Source organism: Coenobita brevimanus, chromosome 64 (genome assembly GCF_032717465.1).
Source record: "Coenobita brevimanus isolate Jiangsu-jjx chromosome 64, ASM3271746v2, whole genome shotgun sequence".
Taxonomy (NCBI): Eukaryota; Metazoa; Arthropoda; class Malacostraca; order Decapoda; family Coenobitidae; genus Coenobita; species Coenobita brevimanus.
This window is the reverse complement of record NC_137017.1, coordinates 11,442,437-11,462,840: the sequence shown is the minus strand read 5'-3', so window position 1 is coordinate 11,462,840 and position 20,404 is coordinate 11,442,437. Positions and strand designations below refer to the sequence as shown.

The 20,404-nt window shown below is 41.9% G+C and overlaps 1 protein-coding gene and 1 pseudogene across 1 annotated transcript in view; one reads left to right on the top strand and one right to left on the bottom strand.

Annotated features, from left to right (window-relative positions):
- rl (Mitogen-activated protein kinase rl) overlaps window positions 1–17,421 on the bottom strand; it is a 145,674-nt gene extending 128,253 nt beyond the window's left edge. Inside the window, exon 1 of the mRNA XM_080276206.1 lies at window positions 17,296–17,421. Coding sequence (XP_080132332.1) covers window positions 17,296–17,408 — 113 coding nt within the window. The 5' untranslated portion in view covers window positions 17,409–17,421. The remainder of the gene's footprint in view (window positions 1–17,295) is intronic.
- Window positions 15,961–16,077, top strand: LOC145404755 (5S ribosomal RNA; annotated as a pseudogene).
- Window positions 17,422–20,404: the final 2,983 nt, after the last annotated feature.

The following is a 20,404-nucleotide window of genomic DNA, read 5'->3' as shown; positions in this document are numbered from 1 at the left end:
TCTTGGGAACATTTCCCAAGATACTGAAAAACATTTATTCCCAATAACTACCTACCTATCTAAAGCCAGATGCCACAATCCCATAAGGGGTGGTCATTTGTCTGGAATTAGTTATTTTACATGGAGGGGTACTAACCCTCCGCCAACCATCCTGTTGACGTGTGGAACATATATGGGTTGGTTATATGGTTGCCACCCAGTATTGTAAATGGTTTTCTGGCTTACAGGAAACCACTGGGCTTGTCACTCATTGTAAAGCCATCTGAAAAGGAAAGAAGAGTAAAACAAAGTGAGAGGAAAGATTGGAGAAATGGGCAGAGAGGAGGGCAGACACAGGAAAAGAATGATAAAGATGAAGGAAGAAGTAGACAGCATTACATCAAGTGAGATGGTGATGGCCACCACCACAGAATACCTATAGTAGTTCTATTTTATGAAGGCAGTTTGGGTGGGGTGCTCTGGGACCTTGCTCTGTTAGCTCTGTTACCACATCGTCGCCACACACGTGCTCTCTCTCTCTCTCTCTCTTATTTATATTAACTACTACTAATTGTATTTTCTTTATTTTTTCTCTTGTTTTCGACTTATTTTCCACACCACCCCTGAGGTGAAAGTCTATAGGTGTTTTTTTTTTTTTTTTTTTTATAGCCTCCATGGCGGAGACTGACCGAGTATGACTTGCTCACGCAGGACTATCCCACGTGTCACCACCTGACAACGTCGCAAAAGCAACGCTGACAAGTCTTATGAGATTTATACTATACTGTAGCTTTTTTACTGAATTACATCTATACAGAGTGTTTAAAATTAATTTATAAGTACAGGTAGTTACTAGCTTAAAATAGGAGAGTGAGACAGAGAGAGAGATGAGCACAAATAATTACACGTGTGTTGGCGGCGATGTGACAACAGAGCTAACAGTGTGACGACCCAGATTGCCCCACCCAAATAGCCTTCACAAAATAGAACGACTGTAATACAGCCAAAAAGTCAATGTTTAATTTACAAGTTCCTCACTTGGGCCCTTATATCCAACCCCCTAACACATCATTTCAACCCATATACATGAAAAACGAGTTGCTGAAAAAAAAAAAAAAAAAAAAAAAAAAAAAAGGTGAAACCCACATGGAAAGTACTCTCTGCCATTCTACCTAAACTTGCCAATATTAAACAGCTTTCTTGAAATTTGCAAAATAAAAAGAAAAACTCCCAAACCTCATTTTGCCCCTTTAGTGCATAGGGATATGAGGCATGGCTACAGGTAATCCAGAATACAGTATATATAGGGTGGAGACCGACCTATGAGCCTGGTAGTATTTACATGATAGAAAAAAGAGTGAAACTGGAGGAGAGCTCCCATACATAGAATTTACAGATGTGTTTTTTCTCAATAAACTATAATGCAATTATCATTGATATAGATTTGAAAAGTTTAAGAAAGGCACAATTTTGAAGAAATCAACAATACAACCTCATCAGTTTTACACAAACCGTAGTAAGTAGTCATCCGCAATGCCAAACTTTCTGATTGATCTGACTCTAAAGTTAATCCATCATTAACTGTTCCTATTAACCCATTCTAATATGACCTAACCCAGTTTAACCTAACCTAATTCGGTAATCTTCAAGGAGACACAGGAGCAGCTCTTAAATATTTACAAAAATTTTATCTGCATTTGGCTCAATTCAGTGACTTTGTAATGCTGTACACAACTGTATTTTCGAGTATGTAGAGGATTCATCAATTAACAAGGAAATGGTCACTACTCCTCTGAACTGTCTGCTTGCATCCCTCCACCACCACGGTGGGCACGAAGCACCCATCTAGCAACAAACTCTCATCCCTTTTCTGTCCATCTCTCTAATGCAAAGAGTTAACTGCTACTCCCAGTCCTTTATGTATGCCACAGGTCAACTCTGGAACTGTCTCCCTCTGTCTGTTTTTCCTACTACTGTACCTACGATCTCCAGTCTTTCAAATGCAGTGTGTCCAAGCATCTCAAAATGAATGGATCTTGACTTTGGCTATCTATTATCTTGTTTTTGTTTTTCTTCTTCGAGGGAGCAATGACTGGCCCCTGGCCTTTGGTTCCTTTTTCCTTGCATAAAAAAAAAAAAAAAGGTAAGGTTAGATTACACTAGATTACGTTTAATTAGCATAAATTAGGTTAGGTTACAAAATAAGGCTAGGCTTGACTAAAACAGCAAAGATAAGGGTATTTTCATTACAAAAATGATGATCTGAGATAGCTAGCATCCAACTGTCTTCAGTGCACCACAAGATGACATTTGTCTGTCTTCAGTGCATTTGGGAACTGTAGACAAAGACTGCTTTTTAAATGCTTTCACCACTTTTGAAACAAATAAAAAATATCAAAACCTGAAAATGGACTCAGAAAAAAAAAAAAGAAAAAAAAAAAAAGGAATCACAAGAAGGGCTTTAGTGAAAAAAAAAAAAAATAATAATAAAATAATAATAATAATAATAATATAATAATAATAATAATAACAATAATAATAATAAGCAAAATGAGGCAGTCCCATGTCTCCTTGAAGATTACCTATAATTCAACCAAACCTAAATAATCTTACTGAGCCAACCAGTGTGAACTGGGAACAAATGAGTTTCAGATATGAATCAACCCACTGCCCTCTGTAGGACGCCACCGTTGATGTCAACAAACCAAAGTCGATAGTCTTTAGTAACAGATGTAATTTCTGTTGAATCTGAGTGTCATAAATGAATTATACAATTATGAAGGATAATACCTGTCATAAAATTTTCATCAATTGTTACTGGGAGATCTGAAGCTTAAAAATATATATATATATATATATATATATATATATATATATATATATATATTGCAGGATAAAAATGTACACAGATAATACTATATAGTCAATACAGCTATACCTGAAAATGGCTGTGGTACTTTTCTGTCAAGAAACAACACTCAGAAGTCATGGACTGGTACAGATCTGTTAATTCACAAATCATATATGTAGCTAATCAACTTCAAGAAACAGTAGAGGCAAAATATGATGATAATTATGCAGTGATTGAAGTGGTTTTCTTACAAACCCACACTCTTAAGGAAAATAATTTTAGTACTAGATACTTCATAGGTGATTAACATTTGATTTGTGTGAGAGAGAGAGAGAGAGAGAGAGAGAGAGAGAGAGAGAGAGAGAGAAAAAAGCAAAATATACCTACTTTGCAATATAAAAAAAAAAGCACCTAAATGCCCATGGCAGCATGTTTATTGTCAATCCTTCCAACAGGATGTGTCAGTGCTTCAGACAAACGCAATGCGCACAGCTTAAAAACTGTGAATAGTGGTGACTGGAAACCTACAGTAACTGAAGGGGAACTAAAACCTAACCAGGGCTATGCCCCCCAGACCAACCCAAATATATAGCCTATGTCCATCCATCCATCATCCAATCTTATGTCGTCCAATGAGGAGCGTAGGAACCCGAGGCTTGAGCAAGTTGGTCCTGACATTTAAGATGAGAGTAACCAGCCTCACTCATCCCTGAGTGACATTACGTGTGTAATAAACCCCAACCACCCCTTGGATATAAACCTACACAGGCTCAGTCTGACTGAAACGCCTTAATTACCAACTTCCAGGCACCATAATTTGGTTATATGGTTACCACACAGCATAGTAAATGGTTTCCTGGTGTACAGGAGACCATTTGTCTTGTCACCCAGTGTAGAGTCACTCATAGGCAGACGGAAGAGGAAAGAATGAAGGAAAGAAAGACAGAAGAGGGAGTGTAAAGTCACCCGTGGGCAGAAGAGGAAGGAAAGAAGACAGGAAAAGGGAAACACCCAAAGCAGCACTACATCGATTGAGTGGATGCCGAGCGCCCCCACCTACCACATAAATAATTATAACCAACCTGAAAGCATACCAACTAAAATATGCATTAGGTAAAAATTGTGCCAAAACAATATCCTGCATTAACCCAACAAGTGCTCCTTTGGGATTTTAAGACTCTCCACCCCAAGGCACAAAACAGGGATCTTGTTTGGCGAGCCACAGCTCGCAAATGCAAGTATTTTTTCCCTTCGGCGAATAAATTTTTCATGCAAGTTGCCTTGTGGCGAGGAGAAAATACATCCACTTCAAAGCCCAGTGAACTACAAAACAAGTAAATCTCCAAGCGCGTTGTAATCGATTATTAAGTCTTTCCTTGTCAACACTGGGAATGTTTAAAACCTCATTATATGATTCTAATCAGCACAATGTGATATAAATAAATATATTTATTGCTCGTAAAATATTTCGGCTCGTAGTCAGTTTGGCTACTAAAAATTTATTTGGCTTGTAAATCTGAAACCTTAGGAGCCAAATGGCTCACAACCATTGGCAGTTAGCAAGAGCCCTGCAAAAACACATCTAAATGCTGATTTACTCCAATCTCATTTTTTGTCTTACAGAATGAAATAGTATATCAAACTGGGCTCAGAAATTTATTACACTGGCTCTCGAGAGCCCTGTAGCACTTGTAGAACGGGCCTCACGAGAGGCCAGTAGCACTTTATAGGTTAAGATCATGATGTAATAATAACGTGTTTGGTTGTTATCACATGACTGTGGGACAGTGAAGGTAGGTGTGATCATACAGCAAATATTTTTGTTCATCAAACAGGGAACATCCACACAGAAATCACAGAAATTAGTATATTAACCCAACAGCTGCTACATACAACATACAAAGAACAGCATGCAACTGCTACATACATCATATGATCAAGCCCCCCCCCCCCCATTTTTTTAAGGTGCACTACATTTTTTATGGAAATGTCCATAAATAGCATATCACGGCCAAACTAAGGTAAATAATGAACTCATACTTGGTTTTCTATTTTTTCTCCATGCACTCTTTCATTTACCCTATAAAAGCAAAAATTATTTCCTTTGGACAAAAAAAACAAAAAATCTCATTTTTTGTGCATGGGGGGATTGACCACAAAAGCTAATGCCGCAGTTAACGGGTTAATACTCAGTGAATAGAACAGAACACATGATATTCTGTGAACCTTAGCTATACACAGTACCGTATGAAGCATAATAACACTAATTTCAAGGCAAAATCCTCACGGGTCACCTCTTTCGCAAATGATACTAGCACCTCCCACACCAAAAGAGTAGACTCAGAAATACTACAGGGCAACCTGGAAAATATACTGTACATAAAAGGGCAGAAGATAACATGAAATTCAATAGCAGAAAGTCTTAATTAATTACATATAGTACAAATCCAAATGAACACCTCAAAAGAACATGTCTATACAGCAAGGAAGGTCAACATAGAGGAAAAGTAGTCATTAAGGGACCTGGGAGTGTGGATGCAAAACAACTGCATTTTTTGTGACCACATCCACCACACTGCCCAGTCAGCCAGACAAAATGACCCAGTGGCTCCTCTGGACCATCACTAGAAATCCAGGATACCAGTTAGCTACCCATGTCTCTCTTGCAGTCTCCAAAATGGGATATACCTACCATCTGCAGGCTTCCCCCAAAATAAATACTGTAAAAGAACTGGAACAGGTGCAGAGTATGCACAAGAAAGGTAACCAAGGACCCCCTAAATTACTGGGAGAGGCCGATGATTCTGAACTTATACTCCCTACAAAGGCGGAGGGAGTGCTATATGATGATCTCTATCTGGAAGACCCTAAAGCGAACAATACCAAACCCATCACCAAAAGGTTGGGTGAGGATACTGAGAGCCAACACCACCCCAGGTTTCATACGACCCACACAAGGTCAATGCTGTACCTCTAAACAGATCAGGACAATCCAGACAAAGAGCTCCTACAGCACTGGACCCAGGCTCTTGAACTGTCTACCCCGAGACTTCTGAGACCAAACTGGGTGCAGTATGGAGGCTTTCAAGAGAAGTAGACTGTAGCACCAGTCGAACAGGGCAGTACTCCTGAGGTGGATGGCAAGCTGGTGACTGGAGAGCTGGGGCGCCTGTTTCACGAGCCCTCAGGACCTGATCCTGATCATTTCCCTTTGCTGAACATTTTCAGTACAGTCATTTATACAGAGAGTAGGGCAGCATACTCTCTTAACCCTTTCAGGTCACCTGGCCACTATAGTGGCTTTCTCAGTAGGGGTCTCCTAGCCACTCCCGTGGCGCAAATTTAGGCATGAATGAAAGCTGTTGCGTGAGGCTGGTGAATGAAATAAGGATATGAGCTGCTCCCCAGACCCCTCTGCTTCCACCAGGCATGTGCAGATCACAATATTTTAGTTTAAAAAGTCTGGGAAGAGCTAATCATGGTAGGGGGTTGGGCTGCACATACTGGTTTTATTATAGTGTTGATCTGGCAATATTTTTTACTATTTTGGTATCAGACAGTTCATTTAGCAAAAGAATATTGTTTGCGATATATTTTTACTGCTCTGGAGGATACATAGCTCTCACCTCCCTCCTCCCTTTCATATCCCCCTTCCTCCAGCCCCCTACCTCCCACCAATTCTCCACCCCTCTACCTCCCACCCTTCCACCCTCCACTTTCCCTCCAAACCCCCAGTGCCTACTTCCTCCACCCTTCTACCTCCCACCAATCCCCCATCCCTCTACCTCCCACCTTCCACTCTCCCTCCAATCTCCCACCCCCTGCCTCCTGCCTACACACAAAGCTGCCACGTCACAGGCAAGCAAGAGATTTCCGCGTTGTATGTCTCAATATTCATTTCCTGGGTGTTACAGTGTCTGACTGAGGGAAAATAATTACAGGTTTATGATTATAGGTTTCTAAGGTTGTTTCTGTACCCTTTTATACATGTACCATGCATTTATTTGTTACCAGGCGGACATACATGTGCAGCAAGTGTTGCCTTTTTCAGTGACAAATGATTGTTAGTGTCTCCTTATTTTTTTCTGATTTATATTTCATAAGCTTCTCACATTTCCTGGTTATACTTATAGCACCGTCAATTTTGAGAAATAATAAATATTTGATCACTGTCTCTACTGCTACCTGTAAATACACAGGATGATATAGTTAGCAACAATGAACTAAACATACGTACATACAAAAGGCAAGTTCGTAGGCTTACCCCCATGTCCTCACCCCCACAGCCTTGGACAGTACTAAGCAAAATAAGAGCAAAGTAAAATAAATTAGTCAGTAGTAACTAGTAAGTGATAGTTTTATATGGATCTTGTAACTGTTTAGTTTGTTTTTTGTAAAGAAAACATCTCAAGAATCATTCACAAATCACGTGAGATATAATGTACATATATTAGTGCACTGTTTTTTATGGAAAAACATGGAAACAAACAATGCAATCATGTCACCTATGCACCAAGAAATCACCTACCCACTGAGATAGCAATACTCACCACGCTACCACACACCACTTGCTACGCAACTTCCCATAATTTTTGCAGCACTTGTATAGTGAGTAGAGCTCTAATGCTTTAAAGGCAGATATGTATTACTTCCTTGTGCATGAATAAATTTTTTTTTTTATTTGCAAACCTTGACTTAAAAAAAAAAAAAAAAAAAAAAAAAAAAAAAATGCGTCTCTCAAACGTGACCTTGGGACCTCTTTGAGACCTGAAAAGGTTAACACCTCTACCTTCAACTGTCTACAACACACTACATGCACATAAGATGTCATACCTATTTCCATGCCCTTTAGCAGTAGCCACTGCATTAATATCAGCAAATGAGGTGGTATCTTGCACTGCCACCACAGGCAGGGTAGGGCTGGCTGCACAGGGTCTTCCCAGTCGCCATCACGCGACTGTGCCGGCAGCAGCTGTTGCAAGTTCCACGCATGCTCGTCAGCGGAGAAGTGCAGGTGCGACCTTATTCTTCACCAATATCAGTGATCTCAGTACCAATTTGAATTCGGTTTGTTTTTTATTACAATCTGTATCCCCTCTAGCCCTGTTCCTCACAGAACCCCTAATCTCTCCTGCTACCAAAATACAGTATCCCCATTTTGTTTTCCTGGTTACCATCTCCTCGCAAACTTCCGTAACAAGGGTGGCACCTGTTGTTATATCAAATCTGAATTTGCAGCTGACATTGTTTTAAACATCACTTCAACTAATTTTGATTACTCACTGTACAAACTAAATTATCTAAATATTACTAAATACAATATATCTGTGTAGTCTATTGCTCCCCCAATACTTCAGAACCCAGTGTATTTGACTCCATATCCACACAGTTGAGTAATCTTAACCTTACCCTTAGCATCGAAATTACCATTTTGGGTGATTTTAAATACATAATGTAGGATGGTTATCGCATTATGCCAGGACTGACAATACTGGTCTAGAATCCAAGCTGTCTGCAGAATCGTTTAATCTCACGCAGCTGGTAAAGCAACCAACCAGAATACCAGATAATCCTGACCATAATGCCCATCTCTTGGATCTATTCCTGACAAATAATCCAGATCAACATAGGACAGAAATACTGCCACCACTTGGATCCTCTGACCACAATCTCATCAAAGCCTCATTAGTCAGGTCCCCCAAACCTCCACATTCTGAACCTATCAGGGTGACCCAATGGCACTTTTATAGGGCAAACTGGGATGGATTTAGAAATTATCTTGCTGACAGTCCATGGGGAAAAAAAAAAAAAAAAAAAAAAAAAAAAAAGCTTTAGACCATCTCTCCCTTGGAGATTTATGGCAGTTTTTCTTCTCTAGTGACATCAGTTCTACCCAGTTCCACATTAATGACTAAATACTACCAGGTATGGATTTATTCATACCAAGTCAACAGTTCACTAAAAGATCGAACTCTCCAAAATGGTTTGACAGCAACTGTACCAGAGCAACAGCCCAAAAGTCATTAGCATATACCTCTTACTTAAAATCAAAATCATCTGAATCACTGTAGTGCTGCCTACTTCTTCCTTAGCCTTTATCATTCTTTTTCTGTGCCTGCCCTCCTCTCTTCCTATTTCTCCCATCTTTCCTGTCATTTCTTATTGCTTTTCCTTCCATTACAGGTGGCTTTACATTGCGTGACAAGCCAAATGGTTTCCTGTAAGCCAAGAAACCATTTACAACGCTGGGTGGTAACCATATAACCATACCATACGTGCTCCCTACGTGTCAACAAGTGGGTTGGTGAAGGGTCAGTACCCCTCCCTGTAAAACAAATAACTCAGAGTCAAATGGCTACCCCTTACAGGATTATGGCATCTGGCAATAGATAGATAGATAGATAGATAGTAAACAATGGATGGGAGTACAGATGAGATTAGGAGTACTGACTAGTGTTGGACATTGGCAGTACTGATAGATGATACAAGCTACCACTTGAAACGCCCGGGGGAATTCAAAATAACAAAGAATCACAAAAGTGACGCCCTGCAGTATGATCCCTTGCTCCCAAGCGTCACAATTTAGCCATTTCTCCCCATTCTTGACTCCCCTCCCTACCTCCCCTCCATTACCCTCTCCTCTCACCTGCCCGGCTGTGCTGTGCTAAGTAAATCCTCCCTGGAATTTTCCACTGATTTCATCCATTGAAATAAGCCCTATGCCCTATTCTTATACCAAATAATATATACAAAAAAGAAATAAGGTAAGTGATAGTGCCATACACCTGGAATTGGCTAATTATCACCTAACAACACCTCACGTGCACTTATTCGCTAATTTTCGCTGTTTGTTTCCCCTTGAAATATGAAGTATAATCTATTCTCGTGACAAAAATATATATGAGAAAGGAAAGTAGAAGCCTAAGTGATATTTACATTCACCTGGAACTACCTAATTTGTTATGTATTGTCTAGATTTCCTGCCAATCAATTCATAGCGTATATATTAGCAGCTGTCACCACGCTGACATTGGCAGCATTGCACTCCCCCTAGGCCACCACACTGTATTCAGTTTACTGTCGTCTTTCAAGGTGAAACCACGTCGGATTCGCGCCTGTCCAATTCCGCCCCTTTTTAGCCCCATGCAAAGGGCCCTGTGACCTCTACCCTCTACAAAACCTCGTGTGGAAAGAGGTAAAGGGCTAAGTGACTGCTGTGGAACATGAACTGGCTAATTTATCAAGGAAAATGATGGGCAGTGACTACGATCTTTTTGGTGAGTAAAACAGTGCAAGTGGAAATGTAAATGTGTAAACAGCAAATGAAAGCAATGAATGTATATATAAGTGAACAGTGGAAAATAGTTTTATAAGTTACTGCAAGTGATAGTGCATAACACAGTGTAAATAAAATAGAAATGTAAATAATGTAAATAAAACAGAGAAAGTAAATAGAAATGTAAATGAGTAGTAATATAAGAATACGAGTATATATACTAGGAGTAATGAAAGTGAAAGTTTCACTCTAGCATGTATGAATACTTGGAGTTATGAAAGTGAAAGTGACATTCGCTCTCATCGCTAGTACAGTATACAGGACGAGAAAGTGAATGCTACGTATTTTACTGAAAGAGAAATTGAATGCCTACAGTGACAATAAACTACTATTACTGAAGGAAACTTATGGATAAAGACTGTAGATATATATAAGTGTTATATAGTAATAGAAATATAAAGTGGCTGAAGAGTGTAATTGTAAATGTGTATAAAGGGAAGGGTGATGCCCTGGAAAGAGGAAATTATAGAGGTATAAAGCTTTTAGATCAGATAATGAAGGTAATGGAGAGAGTTTTAGAAGGTATGATTAGAGAAAGAGTGAATATTGATGAGATGCAGTTTGGGTTTATGCCAGGTAGGGGGACCACTGATGCCATATTCATTGTTCGACAGCTTCAGGAAAAATATATTGGTAGGAGAAGGGATCTTTATTTTGTTTTTGTTGATTTGGAAAAGGCCTTTGACAGAGTCCCTAGAGAGGTGGTGAAATGGGCAATGAGAAAGCTTGGCTTGGAGGAGTGGCTGGTTAGGGTGGTTATGGCCAGGTATGTGGGTGCTCACACCCAGGTGAGAGTGAATGGAGATTTGAGTGATGAGTTTTCCGTGAATGATGGTGTGCATCAGGGGTCAGTCTTGAGTCCCATGTTGTTTATCATGGTACTTGAAGCCCTTTCACGTGACTTTAGAAACGGACTCCTGTGGGAGTTGTTGTATGCTGATGATTTGGTGTTGATTGCAGAGAATGAAAGGGAGGCGGAGGAAAGGTTTAGGAAGTGGAGAGATGGTATGGGGCAAAAGGGTTTAAGGGTAAATGCAGATAAAACAAAAGTGATGATATCTAGGGTTGGTGGCGGTACTGTCAAAGACGAGGGAGAGTGGCCATGTGCAGATTGCCACAAGGGCGTGGGAAGTAATTCCATCTTTTGCGGTGTGTGTAATAAATGGGTGCATTAGAGATGTACTGGTATCAGAGGTAGACTGCGAGATAATGCTGATTTTATGTGTACAGTGTCCCGGGGTGAGCAAGTGGAGATCATCAGACGTGAAAGGATTGAACTTGCTGGTGAATCTCTTGAGTGTGTGGAAGAGTTTTGTTATTTGGGTGACATGTTGTGTGCTGGAGGTGGGGCTGGAGCTAGCTCTGTGGCTAGGGTGAGAAGTGGTTGGAAGAAGTTCAGGGAGCTCTTGCCTCTCCTGACATTGAGAGGGCTCTCCCTACGTGCTAAGGGGTCTTTGTATGCAGCATGTGTTAGGAGTGTAATGCTGTATGGCAGTGAGACCTGGGCAGTGAAGGAGGAAGACATTCGCCGGCTCAGACGTACAGAAATGACAATGATTAGGTGGATGTGCTGTGGGTCCCTGCGTCCAAGGCCTGGAGGGGCTGGGTTTACGATGGAAGAGTTGAGAGGTAGGATGGGACTGGAGTGTATTGGTGTTGTGATGAGGAGAGGTAGATTGAGGTGGTTTGGACATGTGGAGAGGATGGGGGATGATAATTGGGTGAGGAAGGTGAGAAGTGTTAATACTGGGGGTGGGGTTACGAGGGGTTGACCGAGAAAGACATGGGACGAGGTCATTAAGTGTGACCTTAGGGTTAAGGGACTGAACAGGGAGGCTGCAATGGATCGTGCAGCGTGGAGAGCCGCCATTAGGTGACCAAGGCCGACACATGCAAGCATGTTGGAGCCTTTAAAAACGAAACGAAACGAGAACAACAGCGGCGAATGAGCTTAAGTGGGAAGGTCATACGCGCTAGTAATTTTCATTGCTTTCACAGTGTTTTTTTTTTTGGAGTACCGGTATGGATTCCAAACTATTTGAAAATCATAGAATAGTGTTTCTAGTGATAATATCAGGCTGTGGTAATCATATTACAGGTTGTCAGGAAGTGTAAAGTGGAGACTTCGTTACCCAACTTCAGAGGTCTCCACAAGTCCTACGGTACTCAACGAAGGCTCAACAAACATCCCAGGAGAAAGCTGAAGGTACATGCCATATGCATATGTAATTTTAATATTCTAGGACTAATAACTGATTTTTGGCAAATATTTTTAGAGTCTGTCGGAGCGCGAATATGCTCATGAGACACGCAAGTCAAGCCAAAACAACCCCATGGTTTAGGGGTTAATAACCAACAGCTATCACATCAATCTCTTGGTAAAGTATTTGAAATTGTAATTAACCCCTTAACCGCGGGGCGTCACTTTCGTGACGCTTGGGAGCAAGGGATCATACCGCGGGGCGTCGCTTTTGTGATTCTGTGTTATTTTGAATTCACCCGGGCTTTCAAGTGGGGGCTTGTATCATCTATCAGTACTGACAATGTCCAACACTAGTCAGCACTCCTAATCTCATCTGTACTCCCATCCATTGTTGACAATTTAGCCATTTCTCCCCGTTCTTGACTCCCCTCCCTACCCCCACTCCATTACCCTATCCTCTCGCCTGCCCGGCCATGCTACGCTAAGTAAATCTTCCCTGGAATTTTTCACTGATTTCATCCATTGATATAAGCCCTATGTCGTATTCTTATACCAAATAATATATACAAGAAAGAAATCAGGTAAGTGAGAGTGCCATACACCTGGAATTGGCTAATTATCACCTGACAACACCTCACGTGCACTCGTTCGCTAATTTTCGCTGTTTTTTTCCCCTTGAAATATGCCGTATAATCTATTTTCGTAATAAATATACATGTAAGGAGAGAAGGGAGAACCCTAAGTGATATTTACATTCACCTGGAACTACCTAATTTATAATGTATTGTCTACATTTCCTGCCAATCATATCAGTGCTACACAAAGCTGTTTCAAGATTTAACATTGGTAGCTCTGATTATATATCTCCTAAGTAGGCCTCTAATCTATTTTCGTAATAAATATACATGTAAGAAGGGAAGGGAGAAGCCTAAATGATATTTACATTCACCTGGAACTACCAAATTTATAATGTATTGTCTAGATTTCCTGCCAATCATATCAGTGCTAGGCTTAGCTGTTTCAAGAGCTACGTTGGTAGTGCTGAATAACCCTCAAGTAGGCCTCTCAACCCGGGCCGGCCCTCCTAGCAGTTCTCTCTCAGATTCCGAAGAGGAGGTACGGCTCATCCTCTTGCTGACTTCAGGGCCTTTTTTCACCCCCATGCAAGGGCCCTGTGACCTTTACCCCCTACTAAACCTCGTGTGGAAAGAGATAAAGGGCTGACAATTGATAAAAGAGTGACAACGATCTTTCTATTGAGTAAAACAGTGCAAGTGGAATTGTAAATAATGTGTAAATAATGTGTAAACAGCAAGTGAAAGTAATGAATGTAAATATACGTGAACAATGGAAAATAGTTTTATAAGTTATTTCAAGTGACAGTGCACAACACAGTGTAAATAAAATAGAAATGTAAATAACGTAAATAAAATAGAGAACGTAAATAGAAATGTAAATGAGTAGTATTATAAGAATACGAGTATATACCCTAGGAGTAATGAAAGTGAAAGTTTCACTCTAGCATGTCTGAATGCTATGAGTTATGAGAGTGAAGATGAAAGTGACATTCACTCTCAGTGCCAGTATACAGGACGAGAAAGTGAATGCTACGTATTTTACTGAAAGAAATTGAATCCCTACAGTGACAATAAACTAATACTACTGAAGGAAACTTATGGATAAAGACTGTAGATATATATAAGCGTTATATAGTAATAGAAATATAAAGTGTGAGGGGTTTTATGAATAATAAATGACAGACTACCATGAGCGAACTAGTGCCAGTGCGACGATCAGACGCGCTCGTAATTTCCATTGCTTTCACAGTGTTTTTTTTTTTTTGGAGTACCGGTATGGATCCCAAACTACTTGAAAATTGTAGAATAGTGTTTATAGTGTTTGTATCTGGCTGTGGTAATCATATTACGGGTTGTCGGGAAGTGTAAAGTGGAGACTTCGTTACCCTACTTCAGAGGTCTCCACAAGTCCTACGGTAACCGACGAAGGCTCAACAATCATTCCAGGAGAAAGCTGAAGGTATGTGCCATAAGCATATGTAATTTTATTATTCTAGGACTAATAACTGATTTTTGGCAAATATTTTTTGAGAGTCTGTCGGAGCCCAAATAACCCCGCGGCACACGCAAGTCATTGGTAAACAAGCCCGCGGTGTAGGGGTTAATAAGCACAATGTTAAACACCTTGAATCCAACAACTTAATTAGTGACAAACAATACGGTTTTTGCCACGAAAGATCCACCCTTAACAGACTCAATCTCCTGACTCATACCATCCATCAATCAACTGACCAACATGGAGAAACTCGATACTGTATTTCTAAAGCTTTCAACAGAGTATAGCACCATTCCCTGCTATCCAAACTCCCTTACTAAGGACTAATGTCTTTTATTTCTTTGCTTCCCTTGTATCTCAGTGACAGAAAAATAAGAGTAAAAATAGATGATGTACAGTATATTCCTATTTCCACTCAATTAATGACGGCATGCCACAATTGTCAGTTCTGGCACCAACCCTATTCCTAGTTCATATTAATGATCTCTTAGGCTATCTGTCACCCACAATCCCATCCATTCATATGCAAAGGACTCAACACTTCACTGTTCATTCACACTCAAACAGCCATTTACAAAGTTTAATATCTCTAACTCTCAACTCAGTGGAGCCATCTCCATAAATCAAGACTTATCTATGATCAATGAATGGGGACAAAATAAACTTGGTCTCATTTAATGCTAGTGAAACCAAATACAGTAAATACAATTTACTAACAGACAGACATTGCCAGATTTGTATATTACCTTCAATGCTACTAATATTCCCATCTCCAAAACTATTGAAACTGTCAGTGTTTCACTAAACAAAGCCTTCAGCTGGACCTCTCATGTCAGATCACTTTTTAAAACCACCTCAAAGAAACTTGGATTATTGTACAGAAACCGTAACTTTTTCACTGACGAGCAGTTAGCTATAATTTATAAGTCATGTGTGCTCTCAGCTAGAATATTGCTCACTCTTGTGGAATGAATGTGGAGAGGTTGCATTAAAATAACAAGACAAAATTCAGAACAAAGACATTGGGAATATTAATAACCCTGCTATTATAAATAAACTACCTCTCGTACAAGTAAGGCATGTTGCCTCCCTTGCGTTATTTTACAGATACTTTTATGGCAAATGTTCAGACGAAGTTGTGTCCATTGTGCCACCTCTCCATGCCTTCCCTCGTGCTACACGGACATTTGGTAGCGCTCATGATTGGAATGTCACACAGCTATATTGCAGAACTTCTGCCTATCAGGATTCTTTTATTCCCTAAACTGCATTTCTATGGAACTTGCTTCCCCAGAGTTGTTTCCCTGTGTAAGTCCAACTGCTACATATTTTTTATGTCTGAAGAATGCCAGGAATCTGGTGTATGGATTATTTTTTAAAGTTCCCGTGAAGTCCAGGGTATAGAATGTGACTAAGAAGCCAAAGACCATTATCGTGTCCCAGTTCCATCAGTGAATGTGGTAAAGTGAAAAGCATTGCAAGAAGGAATAAGGAAGCAAGAACATGTTTTTTCATTAGGCTCAAGTATACCACGTTGAGTACACCGCTTCCCGTCCGATCAGCGAAGTTAAGCAACGTTGGGTCTGGTTAGTACTTGGATGGATGACTGCCTGGGAACACCAGATGCTGTTGGCATCCCTACGTGTCAAGTGGGGTTGGTGGAGGATTAGTGCCCCCCCTGTAAAAACAATTAACTCTAAGCCCTTGGCCACCCCGTTTGGGATACATGGCGTCTGGCAATGAATGAATGAATTTGTTTTTCCTTCCTTTGTTCTGTAAAAAAAAAAAAAAAAAAAAAAAAAAAAAAAAAAATGGAATTCATCTCAAATGAACCTCCTATTTCACATAGCCTGACTACTAGAGGAACCTGCTCATCGACCTGCTGCACTACATGAAGATCAAGAGGAAGGTCTCTGAACTGGCCATGGTGATCTCACCTAAATCTACAACAAGTAAGATCATCCATCTACCGTAGGAACTTTTTACCTTTTTACGTACAAACATTTTTAAGAAGCCCACTATATTTGCTAATTTAAAAAAAAATAGCACACAATCCTGCCAACAACTCATTCCAACAGTAAATTTTAACAATATTGCAAGAGAGCCCTCATACAGTACTTTAATACCATACAGTTAATTCACTCACATGAAGACTGAACCAATACTGCTGATAAAGGCACATCAGGTGAGTTTGAATAAACTGAAAATAAATACATATTCACAATATGTAATCCCCGATGATTTTAACCACCTAGGATTGCCACTAAACCTAGTGTTTGAAATCCCCAATTCTTATCAGACCAAAACTTCTAACCTAACCATCTTAATCAACCAATTAAAGACCCATATGAATGGGTAATCTGGAAGACCTGTGCCTGTGTGGTAAAAAGCATTAATCATTAATAAACACAGTATACTATAACCAGGGCACCACTCTTCCTTATCTAATCACCAGCTTTTCACCTCATCTCAGCAACTGACGAGCATCATCAAACATTCTCCATTTCCGGCAAAATCCCCATCTCAGCTCAAGTGCTCACACCTTCTGCCTCACCTGGACGGCTCTGACATCCCAGTGCGCGGGGTTATCTTAAAATCGTAACCTAATCTGACGAGCTGGGTGAGGGACAGGGGGAGGGGCTGGCTCACTCTCCTCCACCCTTTCTGAACCTCCCTTAAATTCAACATCTACATTATTGTGACGGTTTTAATGATGTCATTACTTTGTTGCCAAGCTCTGAGCGTCTCCTGAACGTCTCTCCCTCTCCCCAACACTGATCAATAATCCAGGAGCACAACAGGTTCATCTTCTCAGTCTTAATTAAAAGCGCCACTGTGGCCCATAATACTCACACCACCATGCCGTAGGCTCCCTCGCCTATGTAGGAGAGGTTGAAGTACCGAGGGCCCACCTCGAACACCTGACACCTGACAATTTCCCCGTCTGTTGGCCTTTCCTCCGTCATAGCGACCCCACTCGGATCCTGCCTAGATAACAACTAAACGCGCTGTCACTTCCTAGCTGCACCGCCGGAGTCTTCTAAAAAGATAAGATAGGTTTTTCTGTGCTAAAACTTCATAAAAGTTTCTAATTGCATGAAACTTTTTAATGTTCCAATACATCGGTAATGTGCTTGATATAATTATGGTAAACACTGTTTTAAATACATACTATAAGGAGCATGTATAATATTGGAACTTTATTGACGTTATACCCAGAGCTTAGGATGCTCTCTGGAGTCTGGTTATACCTCTTTCTTATTAGGATTAATCACAAATCGAGCCAATAAACTCATAGATATACACATTCAATTACATTATTTGATACTAAAACTCAATAAGCCTGTTAATGTGCCGTACATGAATGATTAACCATTATTACTGTTTTTTAAATGAACCGCACAATGACGTCATTGTCAAAAATCGTGTCTCAAGGAAATCAGCCTATCACATATCCTTCAATGAATTTAGCAATACAGCCAAACCATTTTCCTTTTGTTTTAATCCATACAGTTATAATCCACACTACTGTCTCACTCTCGGCAATGATCTCCCTAAGGGCGAAAATGGCAAGTATCGTTAGTGAAGTGTATCTCATCCTGCCGGTGAGATCAAGGCTATCATGATAGCCTACATGATGCTTTCCATCTGGACTGTCGGTAACTTTAGTATCAATAAAGAAATAAATAATGGTGGTGCACGGGAAATACAAGAACGCCAAACAGAAAGCCGAAAAATCAATGACGGAAAAAAAGCTCATAGGGCTGAGCACTGTCCTTCGAGCTGGTGTTACTTAGATTCTTTCTTTTGTTTTTGTTAATTGTCCTGCTGCCGGGCGCCGCTATATTTTGCTAACTGCACCATTACCTAGCGCTGTACTATAGTCTGAATAGTAATACGTGATGCTTGTGATTGATGGTGGAGGGGGGGAAGATATATTCTTGTATCCCAAGAGTCGGTTCATGCTACGAGTATGTGCGATCTGTGCGACTGCACAAGGCACCCCCTTCCTTTAGGGGTTCCCCTCCAGAATACAGTGTCTTCTGTGTGTAGCAGGATCGCATTTCTCGCAGCTATACCAACATCAAGCTGTTAACCTTTTCTGCTCGTCGATTCTCTTGCAACACCACGCACAGCCTTGCATGGGTTGCGCAATCTTATTTTCCTAATACATTCGCTCTTATATTTGATTTATACTAACTTCACAGGCTTTCTTTCATACTCGTCAGCCACTGATTTGTGAAATAGCAGCCGTGGCAACCGAGGGCACCACAACACCCCCAGGAGGCGACAACGGAGGGGTAGGTAGGGAGCGCACGACGTCCGTGCGATATGGGCATACATCCCATACGGCCGCGCGCCCCTATTCCACGCGGTGCACCCGGCGCGAACATCTCAGTCCGGGTGCATTACCTTCCAACCGATCCACTCATCCAGCCCTCGCCAGAACCAGGGTGGAGCTAATAAAGTAGTTCCAGGCAGCACCCCTGCAGTGACGGCTGATAGCTAAACAACTAAGCAACGGCCTGTAGCTGTGGACCAGCAACGGCCTGTAGCCGTGCAATTGTGACAGCCAGTAGCCGCGCATACAAGGGAAGGCCAGTGGCCGTTCATAGTGCTGCCCACCCTCCCCTGCAGAACCCGTGACGGCCGGTTGCCGCACGCGAGGAGAGAAAGGCACACCCTCTCTCCTTCTGCAGTTCCCTCGAGGGGCACGACACTGGTGACGACCGGCAGCTGCACCAGTAGACAGGGGACGGCCAGTAGCAGCCCCTCACCTACACGTTGCTCCTCATATGGGACTTCGGCGATGGCTGATAGCCATCCCCATGGACAAGTGATGGCCGGTAGCTGCATTTCGTCTGTGGTCCCATCAGGAAGTCGGGCCCCGGTGATGGCCAATTGCTGCACTGACGGGAAAGGGATGGCCGGTAGCTGCCCTTCTGTTTGCCCAAGGGACCTCGGCGACAGCCGGTAGCCGTGCCAGGGAGGGATGTCCTAGAAGCCCCTCACCCCCTGTGACTTCACGACCTGAGGGAGACTCCTGCTCGAGCCGCCCCACTGATGGCAGAGTCAGTCTCACCTCCAACTCCCCAGACCAAGGCAGCCTCCAGAAGGAGAACCTCCTGACAGAGGACTGGTGAAGAGGGCCCGTGTTGATCCCGGGGCTGCACTCCATCCAGCCAGCACCAGAGGGAGACCAGCACCTGTCGGACTCCTGTCGCCAGCAATGCCGCAGCCCTACACTGACAGCGAAGCAGCGGGAGCAAGACCACAGCAGGCAGGCTCTCAACGGCGCCTCTAGTACCCCAGGGCGCAACCACTCCAGCTCTGAGGAGAAGCGACACCCTTCCCGCACCGGGTGCCTGCAGGAGCACCTACAGAAAAAATTTGGCCTCAATCCCGAGGGCCAAACACTTGCACCCAGCCCCTCCAAAATGGGGCCCTTCACCATGCTCGACCATAGCCAATTCCAGAGGATGACACCCCTACGAGTAATCCCATGGCCCCTAGACGAGAGGACAAATGAGGGGACTTAACTGACACTGGGCCGACACCTGCGAGCCGCCACCCCACCCCCTTTAGTTGGCCCACTCCCTTGCCCCACATCCCTACCATGACTGTGACTCCCATGCCCATGGAATGAAAGTGAAAGTGACAATCAGTGTAAAGAGCACAGTGACAGTGTGTAACTACCTCAGCTCTACTGAATGTGGGACGAGACATAAATAGTGTTCCACCACCCTACTCCACTCAGTTGTAACACGGGACATGTGTATAATCATTATAAAGTCTATGCAGCCCTAGAACAAAGTGTAATCACAACTCCATTTAAGTGCAGTGTCTGCCCGTCTATTCTCGAGACTGCCGGTATCCTGCGCGATACCTGTAATATATCTGCCAGTCCGAGCTTTGCCGTTGTATAAAGTCTTGTGTGATTGTCTAGCTGCCTTGATTTAAG